This window comes from Cryptomeria japonica, chromosome 1, assembly GCF_030272615.1.
Source record: "Cryptomeria japonica chromosome 1, Sugi_1.0, whole genome shotgun sequence".
In the NCBI taxonomy this organism is placed as follows: domain Eukaryota; kingdom Viridiplantae; phylum Streptophyta; class Pinopsida; order Cupressales; family Cupressaceae; genus Cryptomeria; species Cryptomeria japonica.
The window spans coordinates 612111361-612133122 of NC_081405.1; the positions used below are offsets into that span (position 1 = coordinate 612111361).

Here is a 21762-nt window from a genome sequence, read left to right on the forward strand (position 1 = left end):
ATGCTGATGTGGTGATTCCAACAAGATTTTGATGTGATTCAGAAGTTGGGCACAATTTTTGTGGTTTTTTTTCAACTTTTCCTGACGGATAAAATTGAAAACCCTAGCCGTCATTGTTTTAAAATGTTTATAGTTTTCATTTGACATTTCATTGCTCCTTCGTGGCTGATAATAGAACACATAGATTGAAAATGAACATTGAACAAAAAAAGTTAAAAATTGAAGTTGGAAATTGGAAACCCTTCATGTATGTGATTTTGAATCAGATCAAAATGTTGTTGCTTCTCTTTTGCCCACAACCTGTCCACCTTTGGCACGTAAGCTTCTATATAACTTTTTAGTTTTCAATATTCATTATTTAAAAAACATTATTATTAATTTTTTGTAAACCAAAGAAGCAGAAATCATAAAAAATTTGGCAAAATCTCAGTTCTAAAAAAATTGCCCAGATTGCCGACCTTTTCCTTGAAAATTGGATTAAATTGTTGACTTGTGATCAACATGTTCTTGCCAATATTTGCCATAAAAAACACATTTAACTTGCATAAAAAATTGCGATTAAAACTCAGGAAAATGGCGTGCCTTTTCCCTGCAAAACCTATAAAACGTGACAAAAATCTATTAATATTGGGTGCATGATGTATTTACAACAGCTGTAGCCGTGGGATGTGTTTACAAAAATCGAAGGGAAGCATATTGCAGGTGCTAGGGATGCCAAACCTTTAGTTAAAAAGTCATAGACTCGCAGGCCCAGAAGGACTTGTTGTGACCTTTTCACACATTGCCCCATTGCAAATGGGGACCCCCTCTTTCCTGCTTTCTGTTTTTTTTAGTTTAGGTTTTTTGGCAGTCAGGTGGCAATTTTGAGCCTTTTAGTGCCCAAGTCTCATTTTTGATATGATCATGCCTAGAGGTCTTAAATGTGCTAGTAATGTTAAATTTTTGAGTTTTGCAGTCCATAGGATCAAAGTGTTAAAAAATAGTTAAAATGTCAAGGTTTTTCTAAGCGTTGAGGTTGCAACTTGCTTTAAATGTGAGTGTAAAATGTGTTTTTGAATTTTGTGCTAGAGCGTCAAAAGTCCCTATAGGAGTCATTTTTCCACTCCTAGGAGGCAAATAGGTCAAACACGCACAAAGTCTCGATGGACCCTGGTTTTCCACCCTTCAAATTCAGTTAAAATGTTAAAAGTCCTGATGGAAATAGAATTTTTATTGAGCGAAATAGCAAAATTTGATAAGTTTGGGCTTTTTCAATGTGAAAATCATCATAGTCCCGATGGAAGATGTTTTTCCCCCATGAAATTAAGGCATAAAAATGAGCTGACCCAATGGGAGGCGTTTTTCCACTTAGTAATAAAGGTGAAAATGGATTTTGTCTCGATGGAGCATCATTTTCCATTCCATTTTTGAGCAAAAGAAGTGATTTTAATGATGAAAATGGTCTCAGTCCCGAAGAGGTGCATTTTTCTCCTCATGGACTAAAGTTGCAAGTGGTTTTGGGGAAAATCCCGATGCATCTAGAATCTCCACTGAGGTTGTCCCGATGGAGGTCGTTTTTCCACCAAGCCTTCAAAAGCGAAAATGAACAAGGAAAGTGTGTCCCGATGACCCATGTTTTTCCACCAGGAGGTAAAATGACTAAGTGGAGTGAATTTGAGTGACTAGATGAAGTTTGAATCTCCACCAGAAAGGAAAATGAGTGAAACAAAGTGAGGTGTAGGTGAATTTATGTTGTCCCGATGAGGTGCATTTTTCCACTGGGGATAAATGAATTACGACTAGGTTTACTTGTCCAAATGGAGTTCAAATTTCCCCTGGAGGCGTTTTGAGGGATTTTGATGGGAATAACTTGTCTAGTTGAGGTTTGATTTTCCACTAGGGGGTACTTTGACTTGAAATGATCAAATTTATTTGTCTAGATGGCCATCGATTTTGCCCTAGATTGGATTTGGGGATGAAAATGAATTAACTGATGAAAATAACTTGTCCAAATGAGGGTGGATTTTCATATTGAGAAAGTGCATTTGAATACCCAACATGGCGCAATCCAAACGACTATTCACAATCAAATTTAGCATAAATTTGGGGCTTCAGGCTAGCTTTACACTACAACTTACAATTAGCAAGATGCAAAAAGTATGAACCATGGAAATTCATCAAACACTGAAGCAGTTACAAGTGAGGAGGGACCTCAAAGAGATCAATCCAGACCAGTCAGCAAGAGTAAACACAACAGAAACACAAAGATATGATGGAGGCAATGCAAAACAGATTGATTTATTGCATGAAATTCAATTGCATCCAACCTGTAACAACTGAGTTACAATATACCGGCTCACAGGCTTGGTAGAATAGGTCACAACCGGGACCTTGAATCTTATAATCTATCTTCTACGCACAGTCTAGCTACCTGATTCTCTTATTGATCCCCATTCTAATGGATAATTACAAATATATATATCGATCCAAAGGATCCAGTCAGCCCAAAAGGGATTAAAACCCGAAGAGCAAGACCTAACGTGCAAAATAAACATGGCCGGCCTTCGCCAAGAGATTCCTCCTAAAAATCCAAAGGATGAAACGTAGATCGCGGGAAAAGGTTGGCCACATGCCAAGGAACATCGAAATCAACGTCGAAAGCTCTGCAAGCTTCGGAGTAGGTTCCGGTAGATCACTAGAATAGGTCTCAGGCAACCGGTAACAAGAAATTGTCATGGAAATCAACAACGATATCTTGCCGGAAAATTATCCAAGTGCGATGCGGTCTGGAAGCAAGAAAGATGATCAGGTCTTCAAGTAGAATCCAACTCCACAGGATCCGATGAGCCAAAATCAGGACACACAGAAAAGAAAACTGAAACTACAACATAAAACAAACAGAAAGGAAAATATTTTTGGTTGATGCAAGATTGCTGTGAATCGGGGATGCTCCTGCATCAGACATCCGGGGTTATTGAAAAAGTGAGCCTCTCACTTTGCTGGGGTTAGAGGGAAACCAAGGCGGTCTACCTCTGCCTGAGAAATCCAAGATGAATCTTCAACTGGTCTGTCCTTCCACTTCACAAGATATTCCTTATACTCACTGCTTTGGGTACTACGCCCAATCCTATTGTCCAAAATCTCTTCAATTTGATCTAGTTCCTTCTGGGGTAACTAGTTCTCCAAGTCTACAACACTGTTCTCACTGAATTCTGGTTCACGGTACTCATGAAGATCTGCAATGTTGAATATAGGTGAAATACTCAGACTATCTGGTAACTCCACTTCATATGCATTTCCAGAACTGGACTTCTTCAAAATCCTGTAAGGTCCAAACTTCTTCATTTGCAACTTATTATAAGTTCCAACCGGGAATCTCTCTTTTCTTAGATATACCATCACTTCATTGCCAACTTCAAATCCTTATGTCTCCTCTTCTCATCTGCCTTCTCTTTATACTTGTTGTTCATGTCTTCCAATTGTTGCTTAACCTGAATATGCAATGCTGCCATGTGATCTGCAAAGTCTTCTGCTTCTGAACTCCTCCGGTCTTCACTACTAATGTCTCTCAATTCTCATATCCCTCTAGGATGCACTCCGGTAACAATCTCAAAAGGTGTTCTTTCGGTACTTCTATTCACTGAATTGTTGTAGGCAAACTCTGCTTGTGCAAGGATTAAATCCCAACTTCTGGTTTTATCTCCCACTAAACATCTCAACAAATTTTCCAAACTGCGGTTAACAACTTCAGTCTGTCCATCAGTCTGTGGATGAAAAGTAGAACTAAACTTCAAATTTGTCTTCATCTTCTTCCAAAGTGTTTTCCATAAATAGCCAACAAACTTAGTATCTTTGTCTGAAACTATGGTCTTAGGTAATCCATGCAATCTCACTTCTTTGAAAAATAGGTCTTCTACATCCAATGCATCTGATGTCTTCTTACAAGGTATGAAATGAGCCATCTTTGAGAATCTTTCCACTACCACAAATATAGAATCACTCCCTCTTGGGGTCTTAGGCAATCCAAGTACAAAATCCATGCTTATATCCTCCCAAGGTCTTACCGGTACTGTCAAAGGTTTTTACAATCCCACATTCTGACTACTACCTTTTGCAACTTGACAAACTCTACAACTTTTCACATCTCTTAACATCTTTATGAATCTGGGACCAAAAGTATTGCTCACTCACCAATGCTATTGTTTTGTCAGTGCCAAAATGTCTAGCTAAACCTCCACTGTGTTTCTCCTTTATCAGATTCTCCCTAATAGAACTCTTAGGTATGCACAACTGAACTCCTCTGAATAACATCCCATCCTGAATGAAATAATCCAACCATTTGCTTTTGTCTACCATAACCGGTTCTCTACATGCTTTCCAAGGTTCTGCAAAATCTGGGTTTTCATCATACAAGGTCTTCAAATCTTCAAATCCTAATACTATCACTCTCATCTTTGTCAGCAAATTCCTTCTCCTACTCAATGCATCAACAACTTTGTTAGATTTCCCACTTCTATGCTTCAACACAAAGGTGTAACTCTACAAGAATTCTACCCATCTCATATGTCTTTGATTCAACTTACTCTGACTATTCAAATACTGCAAAACTTGATGATCTGTATACAACACAAACTCCTTAGGCAACAAGTAATGTCTCCACTTCTTCAATGCTTGAACTATGGCATAAAATTCCTGATCATACACTGAATATCTCCTCCGGGCATCATTCAATTTCTCACTGAAATAGGCTGCTGCTCTTCCTTCTTGACTCAAGATTGCTCCTATTGCTGTTCCACTTGCATCACAATCCACTTGAAATACTTTATTGAAACCTGGTAAAGCTAACACAGGCTGCTCAGTCACTTTCTACTTCAACAGTTCAAAACTTTTGTTTGCTCCGGTGGTCCACTTGAATTCCTTCCGATCTCATCTCATGGTCTCAGTCATAGGGTTACAAACTGAACTAAAATTTCTGATAAACTTCCGGTAAAAACTAGCCAATACATGAAATGATCTTACCTCTCCAATGCTTTCTGGTGTAGGCCATTCAACAATTGCTTTCACCTTCTTAGGGTCCATCTTCAAACCATCCTCAAATATCACAAATCCCAAATAGACTAACTCATCCTTCATGAAAGTACACTTCTTGATATTGATCAACAACTTTTCTCTCAATCTCTGCAAAACTTGTCTTAATTGCAACAAATGTTCCTCTCTTGTCTTACTGAAAATAAGAATGTCATCCAAATACACAATAACAAACTTACCCAAGAATTTCTTCAATACCTCATTCATCAGCCTCATGAAAGTACTCGATGCATTAGTCAATCCAAAAGGCATCACCAACCATTCATACAGTTCTTCATTTGTCTTAAATGTTGTCTTCCACTCATCACCTTCTTTGATCTTGATGATATCCACTCTTCAAACCTATATTTGTAAAGTATTTTGCTCCACTCAAACAGTCCATTATGTCATCCATCCTAGGCAAAGGAAACCGGTATTTCACTGTGATCTTGTTTATTGCTCTTGAATCGGTACACATTCTCCATTCTCCATTCTTCTTAGGTGCTAATACTGCTGGTACTGCACAAGGGCTCAGACTTTCCTTGATCAAACCTTTCTTCAACAGCTCCTGCACTTGTCTATTCAGTTTTTCATTCTCTGTCAGTGTCAACCGGTGTGCAACTTTGTTAGGCAAACTAGCTCCGGGAACCAAGTCCATGCAATGACTAATACTTCTCACAGGTGGCAATCCATCAGGTACATTATTTGAGATGATGTCCTCATATTCTGTCAGCAAATCTCTTATCTCTTCCGAGTGTTCTCCTTTGGGTTCCGGTCTCTCAGTCTTCCTAGGAATTAAGGCAAAGCACACATTCTCATGTCTCAGTCCATCCATGAATTTCCTTCCATCTACTAAACGGATTCTAGCATTCGTACAAACTTCATTCTTTAAAGGTTCCTCCAAAGGCAACAAGGTTTGCTTCATCCCATTGGCCACAATAGTATATGTATTTTTCCTCCCATCATGTATTGCCTGTCTATCAAATTGCCAAGGTCTACCCAACAAAGATGACAAATATCCATAGGCATAATATCACACAAGACTTCATCATGATAATTCCCAATTTTCAATTTTACCAAACATTGTTCACTTACTAACAACTTATGTTCATCCTAAATCCATGCTATCTGATAAGGCTTAGGGTGTTTCAATCTCTCCAATTTCAACTTATTCACCATCTCTTTTGAAACAAGATTACCTGAACTACCACTAACTATAACAATTTTACAACACTTACTGGATACCTTACATCTGGTCTTGAACAAATTCTTCCTCTGCAAGGGCTCTTCATCTCCGCCGGTATGACACAAAGCTCTCCTCATCACCAACAGTTCTCCATCTTCCCTATTATTGTTTGATCCGGTGGAGTTTTCTTCCACCACTGCCGCTCTTTCGATAGTTTTTGTCTTCTTACACTTGAATGCACGATGTCCTTCTCCTCCACACTTAAGTAGGTTCCTCTAAATGTCCTCTTGTCTTGTCTTCCAAAGTTCTCATTCTGGTAACCATCCAATTCTCTCCTCCGGTAGAAATTTCTATCACCCTTCCAGTATGAATTACCCTCTTTGCTCACTTCCTTGTCCTTGTTCTGATCTGTACTAGTTCCTCTTCCTCCGGTATATCCTCTTCCTCCTTGAAATCTTCCTCCGGTAAACCTTCCACCTCTACCTCTCTGTCTCTGCTCATGTCTTTTGTTTAACTTCTCTTCCACCTTTAATGCATATTGGTAAGCCTCTTCAACATTCTCTAATTTGATCATACTCAATTCATCTTGTATAGACATCTGCAATCCATTCAAATATCTTGCAACTTGTTCAACTTCATCATCAACATTTCCGGATCTGATATTCAACTTGTAAAATGCTTCGGTGTATTCCTTCACACTAGATTCCTTCTGTCTCAAATTCTGCAACTTTCGGAATAGATCCACTTGATAATTCACCGACACAAACTTTGACTTCAACTTAGCAATCATCTGATCCCATGTCCTAATCTTCTCTTTACCTCTTCTCTGTCTATCAACTTGCAAATGCTCCCACCAAAGAGATGCATGACCTTTCAACCGGGTACAAGCATATTTTACCTTCCTCTCTTCTGCAGTGTTTTCAAAATCGAAATACTTCTCCATCTCCGAGATCCAATCCATCAATTCATCTGAATCCAACTTCCCATCATATTCCGGTGGGGTAAAATGAGGTTTAGTATTTGCCCTACTCAAAACCCTTAAAAACCTTTCCTCATCTGGATCAACTGCTGGTAGGTTTGCTTGTTCTACTGGGGCTTCTTCTCCTTCATCTTCACTTACATCTTCAATGTTTCGGCCTCTTCTCTGGCCTCTTCTCTGGGCTATCTCCACGGCTTCTAACCGGGCTGCTATTCCTCGCAACATCTCCATCACAACAAGGTCTGCATTCCCACATGCTCCACCATTCCTAGTTCCTCTTCCCACCATCATTCAGGCTAGTCCTCTGCAATTGCAGGTCGGATCCGCAATCCACCACCCTACAACAAAATTTCATGACATGCAACCTCTGGAACGAAACTTCACTCTGATGCCACTTGAAGCAGTCACCGGTGAGGAGGGACCTCAAAGAGATCAATCCGGACTGGTCAGCAAGAGTAAACACAACGGAAACACAAAGATATGGAGGCAATGCAGAACAGATTGATTTATTGCATGAAATTCGATTACATCCAACCGGTAACAACCGGGTTACAACATACCGGCTCACAAGCCTAGTAGAATAGGTCACAATCGGGACCTTGAATCTTATAATCTATCTTCTACGCACAGTCTAGCTACCTGATTCTCTTATTGAACCCCATTCTAATGCGTAATTACAAATATATATATTGATCCAAAGGATCCAGTCGGCCCAAAAAAGGTTCAAAACTCTAAGAACAAGACCTAACGTGCAAAATAAACAAGGTCGGCCTCCGCCAAGAGATTCCTCCGAAAAATCCAAAGGATGAAACATAGTAGATCGTTGGAAAAGGTCGGCCACATGCCAAGGAACATCGGAATCAACGCCCAAGGCTTCGCAAGCTTCGGAATAGGTTCCGATAGATCACCAGAATAGGTCTCAGGCAACTGGTAACAAGAAACTGTCATGGAAACTGGTAGCGATATCTTGTCGGAAAATGATCCAAGTGCGATGCGGTCTGGAAGCAAGAAAGATGATCAAGTCTTCAAGTATAATCCAACTCCACAGGATCTGGTGAGCCAAAACCGGGACACACAAAAAGGAAAATTGAAACTGCAACAGAAAACAAATAGAAAGGAAAATGTTTTTGGTTGATGCAAGATTGCTGTGAACCGGGGATGCTCCTGCATCAAACACCATTACATTCTCCATTGAAATCAAAGCACTTTATCTAACAACTGAGAAAATAAAATTCTACTCTAAGTGAGGAAGGTGAAACCATACAAGTTTTGAAAAAATAACTTAAGTGGACACCATCATAGAACAATGTTTCACTGTTATTATCTCAAAAATTTATCACAACAATTTCATACAAATCTCCTTCTACCTTTACAAATGAAGGGATTACCCCTTTATATAGGCCTCAAGCCATGATTACATGTGAAACCCTAATTATGGTTTTCCCCAATAGATTCCCCACTCATAATGCAACAAGGTGGGAATCAACAATTAATACCCATTAAGCTCATGTACAATTAATTCAAATATGCCCAAAACGACATCCATTCGTGCATAAAATGCGCCAGTTTCATCAAATTCGCCCAACATACAATGAATATATCTCCATGCACAAATCACCCCATCATGCCATAATGCACCATCATCTCCACATGTGACGACTGCATGCAAAAGGAATCTGCTATAATGCCTTAAGTGTGACGGCTACATGAAAAAAGGATTCTGCCACAATGCCATAAATGCGACGGCCTGGCTGCCACTTGGCGAGAAACCCTTGGAGAGAGAAAACTTCAGGAGAGACTTTTTGATTCATGAAGAATTTTCTTGAAACTTTGACTTTTCCTTGATCCAGGGAAGCTTTTCCATTGATTTTTCACAACTCCTATTTGTTAGGAATTTTTTTCAAATTTGAGTTCCGGGGTTCAGGGGAGAGAAAATCTTCTCACAATTCCAAATATATCATCATTTAGAAACTTGGATGATTTTTTATGCCCGAAAATGGATTTTTCAAAATTTTCCCGGGGGGGGGGGAATTTTCTTGTTTAGTTCATCCTTGATTCCTTCCTTGCCTTAGAATTTTATTTGTTTTACCTTCAATTCGTCCTGGCATAGAATTCACGTTGTGGAGGAATTCTCTTTTGTAAAGAAATTTCTTCCTTACCCCTGTCCGACACTTCATCTCCAACTCGGGTGCTAAAAACACATGGTGAAGGAATTTTGCTTGACGAAGAAAAATCCTCCATACCCTTCATTTGGTGCCCATTCTTGACCTTGATTCTACTTTACTCCTGAAGGAAGGAATTTCCAACACTTAGTCAATTTTTTACTTTTTCCAAGAATTCTTTTCTGAAGGAAGGAATTTCCAACACTCAGTCAATTTTTCACTTTTTCCAAGAATTCTACCCTGAAGGAAGGAATTCCCATCACTTAGCCAAATTTTCACCTTTTCTAAGAATTTTGTCTTAACGGAAGGAATTTCCAACACTTGTCAATTTTTAGCTCTATTGGAATTTCGTCTGGAAGGAAGGAATTCCCATCACTTAGCCAAATTTTCACCTTTTCCAAGAATTTTGTCTTAACGGAAGGAATTTCCAACACTTGTCAATTTTTAGCTTTATTGGAATTTTGGCTTGAAGGAAGGAATTCCCATCACTTAGCCAAATTTTCACCTTTTCCAATAATTTTGTCTCAACGGAAGGAATTTCCAACACTTGTCAATTTTTAGCTTTCTTGGAATTTTGTCTTGAAGGAAGGAATTTCCAACACTTAGCCAAATTATCATCTTCTTGGAATTTCTTCTTCTTGGGCGCAATTATTCCCTGAGGAAGGAATTTTTTGAATTTTGAACCTTTCTTCCTAAACCTTGATTTTTACGTCTTGCTTCCAACCTTGGGCACATTTTGGAACATGAGAAGAAATTTTGGAAATTTGTTCCTTGAGGAAGGAAATTTTTGTGCTCTTTGAATTCATCATGTTCGCAGGGAGCTTTTCAACCAATTTTTCACATTTCCTATTTTTAAGGAACTTTCTTAAAATTTAGGACCCAGGTCCAGGAGAGAGAGAATTCTCTCACGTGTTGAAATTTGTAAAATTTTCAAATTATGACGAGATTTGGTGTCTAAAAATGGAATTTTAAAAAATTTTTACCTAGGGGAATTCCTGCTTTTTCATTCCATTCCTAGCCCTCAATTTCCCCTTTGCCTTGGAAAATTTTCTTCATTCTTGAGTTGGGCGTGGTTTCACTTGGTGATGGAATTCTTCATTTTATTCATTTTCCATGCCCATTTGATTTTGGAAACCTTCTTCTAGCATGGGCAAAATTTTGACTCGGAGGGGGAATTTACCTTATTTGAAGTTTTCCAAGACACCTCCCTTTTAGCGTCCTAACTCATGCTTGGGTGGAATGTTACACTGAGCAAGGAATTTGACTCTTTCACATTTTCCATGACATGGGCATTTTAGCGCCCTACTCCATCCTTGGGCGGAATTTCGCATGTGTCAAGGAATTTCATGACCTTTTCACCTCGAACTTACCAATTTTAAATACTTTCCGACTCAGGATGCCATTATAGGGATAAAGGCGGATTTCCAGACTTAGACTATTTTCAAGCTTTCCATTCCTGGACTGATTCCCACACTTAGCCATCTTTGATTGATCTTGTCTGCTTTCTGACCTTCTAGATTTAGACAGATTCTTCAGGAACGTTCAGTCTTCATCGTCTGCCTGTGGGGACTTGTCACAAATGAACTTTCCAAAAATAGAAACTTTTCAAAATGTCAGAGTTAGAGCCCAAAATAGGACGCAGGATGACTTACTATAAATAGAAACTTACTAAAAATAGTAAGTCTGATTTTCGGCAAAATGAAGACATTCCAAGAGGCAGTAAAATCCCGAAAAAATAGGAACTTTCTAAAAATGCTCCGTTTTCGCTCAAATTTTACTGGGAGGTTCCTCAAAGGGTCCTGACTCCAGTTCTGCATTCAGTTTTTCCAAAATTCTAACAAAAACCCCTAAAATCTAGGACTAAAGACATAAACCCTAAAATTGGCAAAACGAGCACTAGACTTAACCAAATTCGCTCAAACAAAAAGTAGACCTGATCAAAATGACCTCCAAACACTTGCAAAGAAGAGGGACTGGAGAGATTGGTTCAAAAAGACCCAAAAACAAAGCCAAAAGACTGGGAGGGTCTAAAAAAGTAGGGGGTCCCCATTTGCAATGGGGCGATGTGTGAAAACGTCACAACTGGTCAGAAATACCAACATGGAGTACTTGGACATGAAGAGGATGAGGCGAAGAATGTTTGGAATGAAGAATTATTTTCCATCCACTTTGGCGGCTAATATCATGAAGAGTGGAATCTACCACTCAGTTGGTTTTCCACTATCCATTCAGTGCAACTAGCTAGTAGTTGAGTGTGTGAAGCATTATGATCCACAAACCCGAATGATCAAATCACCTAAGGGGATAGTGCTTGCAGACTTGGCTGAGGAGTCAATTGGGGAGGTATTCAGAATCCCTAGGTGTACAAACATGCAAGAGAGAACCAAGGAAGAAGCGCAAGCAAAATGTGAAAGAAGATCTGAGTCATGTATTACAGTTATCAACAACGAGTGGGTTCTTGAGACAAGGTGTCACCACTCTAGGTTACCCAAGAGACTCTTATGCTTAGACTTCAAGGAGGAGTACAATGATTTGATATTTCTACTCAACAGAGTCATGGGAGCACCTCAAGGGGCGCTATTTGAGACATGGATGTACTAGACAAAGATAATAAGTGACAACCGTGACATCTAGTTGAGAAGTATGGAGAAAACAAGGATATTCAATATGACCTCCTACCTAGTCTACATGCTTGCCAAACATATTGTGTACAAAGGATTGATATGCAAAGGCAAAGTTGGGAACAGGTTTGGACAATATAGAGTTTATGAGTGCTATCTGCAACTCCACCTACATGAAATTGAACATTACAGAAGGGTGCACGATGCTTTCACCATGTATATCACAAGGTTGCTGCAAGGCGGAATACATAAATGGTTGTCTAAGGAGGCAACGACACTTATTGAGAAGTATTGATCGTGGTATATCCAGTTTCCTACCTTCACGTACCTAAGGATTTAGGGATTCACTTTAGAACCATACAAGCTTCCTAGGTATCCGACAGATAAGATGGTTTTACTTGAGGTAGTGAGACAACTTTTAGAGTATGATTTCATCCAAAAGGCGAACGTAGATAACTTTTCTCATCAAGCTTGGGAAGATGATGGAGGTATGCCACACCGCAACCGCAACAGAGACAGTTAATGAGGAATTGGAATTCTATCATCTTGGAATCTATAGAAGTAGGGATCAATTGATCCATTTCAGAGAATTGTGACGATTAAGGGAGGGAAGTTTACACACATGGATGAGTTTGGAGTTAGAAGGAAGATGTGGTCTTGTATGTCAGTGGACATCATGAGGAGGTGTAACTTGTCCATTCCAGATCAGGTGCAAGATGATGGGGATCACATCCATCTGCAGTATGCAAAGGAGAAAGACAAGCCTATCCCGTTGCCTAGCTGGATGCAACTTGAGTTGGTAGATTTAAATGTTTTGATGAGAGGTGAATGATTATTCCAAGGAATGGGTAGACAAGTACATCAATGAGTTGAGAAAGCTAAAGGTCACCTTCACCTATGAGAAGATGAGAAATGAGGATTCCTCTCTCAATGATGATGAAAGGACAATAAGCAATATTAGAACACAATGATGAGGAGAGTCAGGCTCCCAAAAGAAGGAAAGGTATGCTTGGAGGATCACAAGCAAAAGACAAGGAGATTGTTAGCCAGGAGTCAAGGCACAAAAAACATAAGTCTAACACTCCTCAATCTACCGTGAGTTCCTCATCCGTGAAGGAAAATGATATGGCAGAGAAGGACAATGAGTTTGAACAAGGTTTCGATACGGAAATCCTACTAGAGAATGATCCAAATTTACATGCTACAGCACAATCAACACCACATGAAGAGCAGCCAGGATCTTCCACAATTCAATTGGAGGTTTATTTGGGCAACAATGTGGTAGATTTGACTAAGGATAAAGGAACAAATGATGATGTTATTTCAGCCTTGAGAGGACTTGATCAAGATCTACACCCTGAAGATGGCATGGAATTCTCTACTATTCTCGATTGGTTGCTAAGCAACATGGAAAAGAAGAAAGTGATAGAGGGGCAACCCGCAAAAAATATTGATGATTTCCTAGCTAGGGTTGGCAAGGAAAAGGAAAAGAAGAAGGTTTAGATGTTCTCTAGGATTACTAGAAATGATATAGGAGCACATATTGCACAAGTGGCTGTCCCGACAAGTGATAAGACCAGAGATGTGGTCACTCCTATGGATTATCAGGTTACACAGTTGACCTTGGACTTACTACAAAGAAGTAAGAATTCCAAGAGCTTGATGATATGGTCAGGGCAATTGAGGCGCGATTAGACAAGACTATTGAGAAGAAAGAGATGCTTGAGAGTGAGAATAGGAGACTCAAGGAGTATATTGAAGGGATGAATTCCCTAAGGCGTGAGGATCCTACCTTTGTCTCACCCATTGCTATTGCTCATAAATCCCACTTTGATCATGAGGCAATGAGGAATACATATTAGGAAGTTGGAAAATGGATAGAGGATGTTTTGAAACAAGCGGATGATTTCCTAGCTTAGTTTGTCCAAGCATTTGATAAGACAATGATGCTCATATTCAGGATGCAGTACTTGGAAGGAGTTTGGGAAGATTTCCAACCAGTGCAAGAAAAGATTATTCCTTGCCTCAATGTGTTGAAGCGAATTCCTATGTCCACATTGATCTAGGAGGGAGTTGTTTAGGAAGGCAATGTTTATGGTTTCCATGGTTGGTATTGTTCTTTGGCCATGCGAAAGTCAGTGTATGATAATGCAAAGCAAGAGTGCATGGAGGTTATTGATACTTTCATCTAAGATTGCTCCCTAACAAGTATTATTGCTAATCTAATTAAAGTTACTCGGGGCTACCTAAAAGAATTATAGAGTGTAGAGGAGGAAATTTGTTACCTCTAGGATGACAAATCCTAGAGAACAAATTTATCCACCGCTACCTCACTTAAACTAGCGCTAAGGGTGATGATCCAGGGGATGAAAATGTGAAACTAAACTAATAGACTACAATTGAGACTCCTGGACAACTCTGCTAAGCCTTTGTCCCGAGGACAAGTGCGTAGATCTGGGACACCAGCGCAACACGTTGTCATCCTATACGAACAAGGTACAAAGACCATACGAAAAGTCATAGACGCAACTATATTATCAAATAAGTTCGGAAAATGGCAAAAACTAATCTAGTGGCACGAAGTACGAAATGCTAGCACTAAGTAAAAGGAAAGAGTAAGAGAAACTCACAACCGGTCCACGATTGAAGCCTCATGCTAGACGATAACTTTCTCACCACTACAAACCTGCACACAAATGAGAAAGGAAAATGTTGGGGGTTGTATTTTGGAGTTTGCTTGAGTCAGACCCCCGTTTTGGTGTTTCCACCTCCATTGACAACCTAGATAATGGCAACGCTAAAATAAAATGATAAAAATGAGAGAAACGCAATTGGAATAATAGATTGATTAGAGCAAAAGATTATGAATATGCAAATATATCAAGGAAAGGTAAGTGAACTCCCCTTCCAAGACTTGTGAAGATAACATCGTGAGTTTGTTCGAGAGAGTGCAACAATGGTGGTGTTTTGAAAACCTGTCAATATCGTTCTAGAAGATTACCGAAAGCTTCAACTTGCAAGAATTGATCAAAAATGCCAAAATATCCTCAAAATGCCTTCAAACAAGAGAGATATAGGCTCTAGAAGAGAAACTGACATCGGTGGGTGCATGTAGGGGCGTTACAATTCCTTCCAAGTGCAAGCGTAATGCTCAAATGACCACCTGCGGACTATCAGATTCACGGGACGCTAGCACACTACGCGGACGTCTTTGCGCCATGCTAGGGTCCTGAAGATGACAAGATGACAGAGTAGGTAAAGTTTGAGCTTGGAGCTGACGAAGCGATCCAGGTGGACAAAAAGACAAAGGTGGCAGTACTCGACCTCTGATGATGTGGAGGAAGGTACCATTTGTTGCGCTGAATTGTACAAGGTGTGATTTTTTATATTACATAGAGATTATATCATTCATTCTCTTATATCGTTCCAATCAAGGCCTTAACACAATAATCACAATTGGTCCCTTTATACAAACAAGTTGACAACGTAACTTATCCAATAATAGGTAAAAATCCTAAGATAACCCACAAGGGTTGGTACAAGATTTTCCAGTTTGGTGCTGAAGATGGATACTTTTGATTTATTTTGATATGCTAAATTTTTTTGAGTTTGTTCGAGTTTTTAGTGAATTTTGGAGAGTTGTGAGTGCTGGAGAGGCCGCCATAGCCCACTCTGTTGGCCAGATCTTTCTTTCTAGCCGTACAGCTTGAGTTTCATTTATTTTAAGGGTTTAACATTCAATATTCTATTGTTCATTGTTATTGTTGGCAGCTCTCGTAGGGTTGAACAAGTTTTTTTAAAGGAATTGGGGCTTCCATGTGAGCCGTACCATTTAGGGGCCGTACCAAGTGACAAGGGGCATGGGAGCTAGGTAGTAAAGTGCTCCACTTTGGGGGCTTAACTCAGACTATTTGGAGGTGCTTAGGCCTTGAAAAACTAGACTACTCCACTTCAAGGCAAACTTTGATGATTTGCCTACGATTCCTATGAAATTGTACCAACCACCAGTACGCTTTGTTTTCAGACTTGCAACAGTATATTATGCCTTATTAGTCTGATCTATATCAATTTTAAGGAGAAATGAGAATGTTTTCAATACTAATTTAGTTTGGTTGTGTTAATATGCATCTGGTAGTGGCTATAGTTGTGTGGGTGGTGTTTCTAGTGTGTCATCAGCAGTGTATCAGTTGAATTTTTTGACAAGAGTGTTCAGATCAGCACATCGTCATCTTGTTTGGCATTTCAGAGTTCCTTGACCATTGTGAGCTAATATACTTTTGTTATATGGTTTTATGAACTAATTCATTGTGTTGCAGCAGTGTTTATTTTGGATCAGATCTAATGTTATAGTTGATTACAGCAGTTTTTTATCTTTGTCATATTGTAATGCATTTCCTAACTACTTTGTAAACTTTGGATGGTAATACTATCGAAGGGTTATCATTTGCATGCATTTCATATTGTAGAATCGGACAATGGTGTTGTCAAAGTACTGTATGCTCTCACCTTAACCACTCCAGGATACTATATTAAATATTAACATATTAAAATATATAAACATAATTTTGTAATATAAATTATATAATGTAGATACAATAATATATAAATAGTTACTATTAGAATTTGTGGCTCCCTGCCGCAGCAAATTGTATCCCAAATCCTGTTCAAACTGGATTTGGATTAGGCTGCATAAGCTACAAATCTGATAACATTGCTTATAATGCATGAGTGTACCTGTTATCCTTTAACATACTTTCAGGATTGGTCAAATACACTATGTCCTATTCCATGGCCCTTTCATTGTCTAATTGATTTTCAAATTAATTCCCTTAAACCTAATTGGGTCTATTTAGGGGCTCTTGGAAGTTTTGTCTTTGGGTAGCTTCCTTTGTGTTAATAGGCTTGCTTTGTGGGGTTCTCCTTTCCTTAAGTCCAAACTCTCTTTCAACCTTACGTCCAATGTTCCATAAGAAGAGGGTTCAAAGAGAGGTTCCTTCTGCCAATATTCAAGACTATCATAGGCAATCTTCTTACCATACATTAATGAAGAACGACGTTTGTACACAAACATGTATCTACTTGAAATTTGTACCTCATTCTTAAAACTTACCCACTGTGCCATACAATTTACATGATATTTTGTCTAATCTATTTCATAGACGTACAGTTTCCTAATAGTTCAATTTTATATATTCCTTGCATATTTACTTTTCTTTATTGAACTAATGCTGTTTTTGCATATTTTGGCCTTAATCTTCAATATGATTTTTCATGGAGACCAAAAAATAGAGTTTTGATTTAATGTTTGGTAGGTGCAAGGTACATCATTGCCACTATTTGTTGTTCAAGTTCACCCTTATATCCAAATCACAGATATAACAAAACAACTCTAAGAAGAAACAGAGAAAGCTGAAAAGGTGGAAAAGAATATCTGTGGGTTGTACTTGGTTGACGATTTGTAGGGACAAGATTGCTTTAGAACACGCATTGGTATCAAAGAAGCAATAAGTACACTGGGAAATTATTAGAAAGATTAGTCTCTTCCTGGTTTCTCATGAACTTTTTTAATTCAAACAGGCTCAGGATATCTCAGATTTTGGTTCTTTGAGAGAGGCTGCTGGTCTGTTTATTCCAGGTACTTCTAATTCTCATGCAAATATATGGCTAAATGTAAGATTATAATTTATGATTCATATCGGTGTGTGCAAAGGCTTGTTCATATTTGCAATGATCTGTTTCTTAATCTGTTGCATGATTAATCTTTATTTGTCAATAAAAAAATTTTCTGCCTGACTAGAAATGCGCATAATGATTTTTGTAGTAATCTGTTGTATGATTAATCTTTATTACCAATGAAATTTTTGTATACATGACTAGAAATGCACATGATGCAGGACAACTGCATACATCAAATTTATAAGATTGTAACCTTTTGTGATTTTTGCAGATCAAGATTGATGCTAATCAATCAAATGTGATTGATTCCCTTAAAAATATTCAAACCATAAGAGAATAGAGGAGTCAATTAGCATCTATCTGCTGAGAGTAAGTATTAGCTTGGGTAGTTTTCTCAGAATATATATACCTAAATTGCACCAGGTAGTTAAGTGATCTTTGTTAGCATACTTCCACCATGTAGCAAAGCCCTTACAACGTGAGATAGGACAATCCGTAGCTAGGTGACCAATGGAGAAGCATCAACGACATCTAAAGGAGAGGCCCTCATAATCAAGAGGAAGAGGTTGAGTCCAAGGCCTATCCCCAACCATCAAAACTGCATCCTCATGAAGAGGCTTAAAGATGTCAATATCCTCCAAAATGTGAGCATAAGTAGAGTGCCCCAAGTGGGAAGTGGAATTGTCAACTTTCAAAAAGCGACAAATACAGTTGCCTATGGTCTCATAACTTGAAACCACCCAAAATTGCAGGGGGAGGTTTGGAAGTCTTGCCCACACCAAACGCACATTTAGTGGCTCGGGAGGGTTAAAGGAGGTTGACCAAGGATTAATGGAGAGAGAGTGCTCCTCTCAAGATATATTATATTGTTGTTTCGACATTTTTTTAATATGCCCAAACTTATGACACTAATAACACTTTACTTTGTGTTAGGATTTCAGATCAGAAATCAAGGGTTTCTTTGCTTTGCTTTTATATTGTGCAACAATTGCACTTTCAAATTGTCCAAAACTGGACTTGCCCATTTGCATGTCAATTCTTTTTGCAACAAACAAGAACTAATTATTTCAAAGTTTAGGTTATAAATCTCTGCCAGGAGATGTGAAGATTACATAAAGTTTCAAATGACTGGCAAGCTATTGATAGTTAGGACAACCATATAATCTTCAGCTACTAGATTATTAACAACAAAGAGTTGATCCTTGAGGTCTTTTATCCTAAGTAGATGTTCTTACAATGATACACCCTCACCCAATTTTGTGGCAAACATGTAATGTCCCCATTTTGAAATAGGATTTAATAAATACTAATAAGAAAATAAAAATATAAAAGAATAAAAATAAAAATATAAAAGAATAAAATTAAAATAATTAAAATTTAGTTAAGTTTAATGAATGGTCAAATGCATGAAATGAAAAGTTGTGACTCCCTCAAACATGAGGTATAAAAGGGATAAGAGAACTTCATTTGAAGGGGCATTTTTAATCTATAATAAGAAGTGCAGATTTGATTTGAATAATAAGACAACAATGAGGAGACATGACCCTTTAAATGGATGTCTCTTTCCAAAAAGATGCGTCTCCTTAACAAAATATGAAAGTATAAAAGGATATGGAATGGAGGAAGGAAGAAAGATGGGAACATAGGAATTAAGGAAGGATTAATGGAAGAAGAAAATAAGGAAGCGACTCTTTCAAAGGGCATAAGTGATGAAGGGTTGTGACTCTTTCAAATGGTGGTAATTATGAAAGGTTGTGGCTCTTTTAGAGGGCAGAATTGATGAAGGGTTGTGACTCTTTCAAAGGGTGGAAATAATGAAAGGTTGTGACTTTCGCAAAAGGCAGAAGTGATGAAGGGTTGTAATTCTCGTAGACAACAAATATATCATCTGTAATTAAATAAATAAAACTTGATATAAGGTTCAATAAATGGCAAATGTAATAACCTTTTTCCTCCCGAGAGTCAATTGGCAGTTGTTGATGGTTGGTGGCCTTAACCATCCGTTGGGTAATATCTATCTATATATTGTATCCAGGGAAGACATGATGTATTGTTGTTATTACATGTTGGAAATAAAAGCCGATCTTTCTGCCACATGTTTTTGTGTTTTATATGCTATGCAATTTATATTCTTGTTATATGTATACTTCATTCTGTTTATTCCCGATGACATATTTGCCGTCTACTCTCTTTCGAAATGTGGTAATTGTGAAAGGTTGTGACCATTGCAAAGGGCAAACAAGAATAGACATACAAGGGCGATTAATTTGGAGAACAATTTATTATTCTCAAAGGCAACAATGAAAAGTGGTGACTCAAATCTTATGAAAGGTGGTGACCCTTTCACCAAGAAAGTATAAAGGAGAATTCATTCCAAACATTGAAGGATCATTTATGAATAATCACTCATGAACCCATAAAAAAAATCCTTCTTTCATCCATCAATCATCAATCCCTTGAGAAATCAAGCAAACTATCAATCAACAAGATCAAGCATACAATTATCAAATCCACATCAATCATCACTTCATCTTGGGATCAAGGAAGAAAACAACTCAGCAATCAAGCATCAATGTATTAAATCAACAATCATACGTGGAATGGAAGGAAATATGTTAGGGAGAGGCAGTACACCGGTTCTCTCGAATTAAGTAGGCGACCCCAAGTGATGGAATTGTCTTAGTTGGATGTTCTTGCCACTTGTGGGCCAATGGGTTGAGTTGTCTTAGTTGAATGCTTTGTGCTCTTGGGCTTAATTGGGTTGAACATTCTTCAGGCGCCCTTTCATACTTTCCCCTTAGTTACCCGGATTCCTTGAATTAAGTAGGTCACCCCAAGTGATGGAATTGTCTTAGTTGGATGTTCCTATCACTTGTGGGCCAAGGGCTTGAGCTATCTTAGTTGGATGCTCTGCGCTCTTGGGCTTAATTGGGCAGAACATTCACAAGGCGTCCCTTCATATTTTCACTCAAACCCTTACTATGATTGGCTCCAGGGAATAATCTATGGTGTAAGATATAGTAGCAAATTTATTTATCATTTCATATAATGTTAATTGTTCATTAACTCTCAAATTTAATTGCTTTAAATGAGTTAACTTTAGAATGCTATTGGTAAAAATGAACTATATTGTTGGAATTGCTAATTTTGGGCAAAAACATGTCTATCCCAATTTGGGGGACATTACAAAACAATAGATATTTCAATTACAAGACCAGCTTTTTCAGAAGTTTGATATTCTTTTGCAAACTCTTTTAAAGATCACTAGTGGAAGTGGCATTTCAAACTTCTAGCATCCAGTCATCGGAAACATGCAACTTTAATAAAAAGGTTTCTTTATGATGGTTATCAAAATATCCAAGATTTAAAGTTGTTCTGGATTTTCTTTTTAAGGATGATCCTATCACCATTCCCATACTAAGCAAAGGTGAGTATTTTGTGACTCTAGACATTGAAGTTTTGGTCCATTGATTTTTGGAATTTGGGTAAAACAAGATTTCATATATTGACCATAACAATGCAACCTAGGGTTTATAGAAAATTTCTATACCAAAAAAATTTAGACAAAGGCAAGACTTTTCACAAAAAAATAGTATACAATTTGTATGTTTTTAACAATTGCAAAGGATTTCAAAATGCTCAGTACACATGCACTTCCTTGTGAAAATCACCCCTTGATAGAAATCTCATTTTCTTCAATCGGCCTTTGACAATAAACAATCAGTAGTCAGTCATTTTCAGGGATGCATTTGAACACTAACATTACATGTAATGGGTACTTTGTTGTGCTGCAGTTTGGGGTTTTTGAAGATTGATCTTGATAGTAATCATGCATTTTTATTTGGGTACACACAATAGATGTTTATGGTTATCTCTTGTATGCATGTGACTCATGAGATCCTGAATGTTGAATAAAAATCTCTCAATTAAATAATATGAATTCTTCTGCTTATATTTTTTCGCAAATTTGCTTATACTTGGAAAAGGCACTGTGGTAGGTAAGGCACCACATCACATTGCAGAATCCATGTGGTTTGTGAATAAAAGCATACTTTATGAGGAATTTGTAGTGTTTGTTATATTTCCAGAATT

General features: G+C 38.1%; 1 protein-coding gene across 5 annotated transcripts in view; it reads left to right on the forward strand.

Annotated features, from left to right (window-relative positions):
- Positions 1-21762, forward strand: part of LOC131049405 (uncharacterized) — a 95150-nt gene that overhangs the window by 52052 nt on the left and 21336 nt on the right. For all 5 annotated transcript variants that reach the window (XM_059220188.1, XM_057983451.2, XM_057983453.2 and 2 more), the window contains one exon: positions 17572-17629. In XM_059220188.1, coding sequence (XP_059076171.1) covers positions 17572-17629 — 58 coding nt within the window. The remainder of the gene's footprint in view (positions 1-17571; positions 17630-21762) is intronic.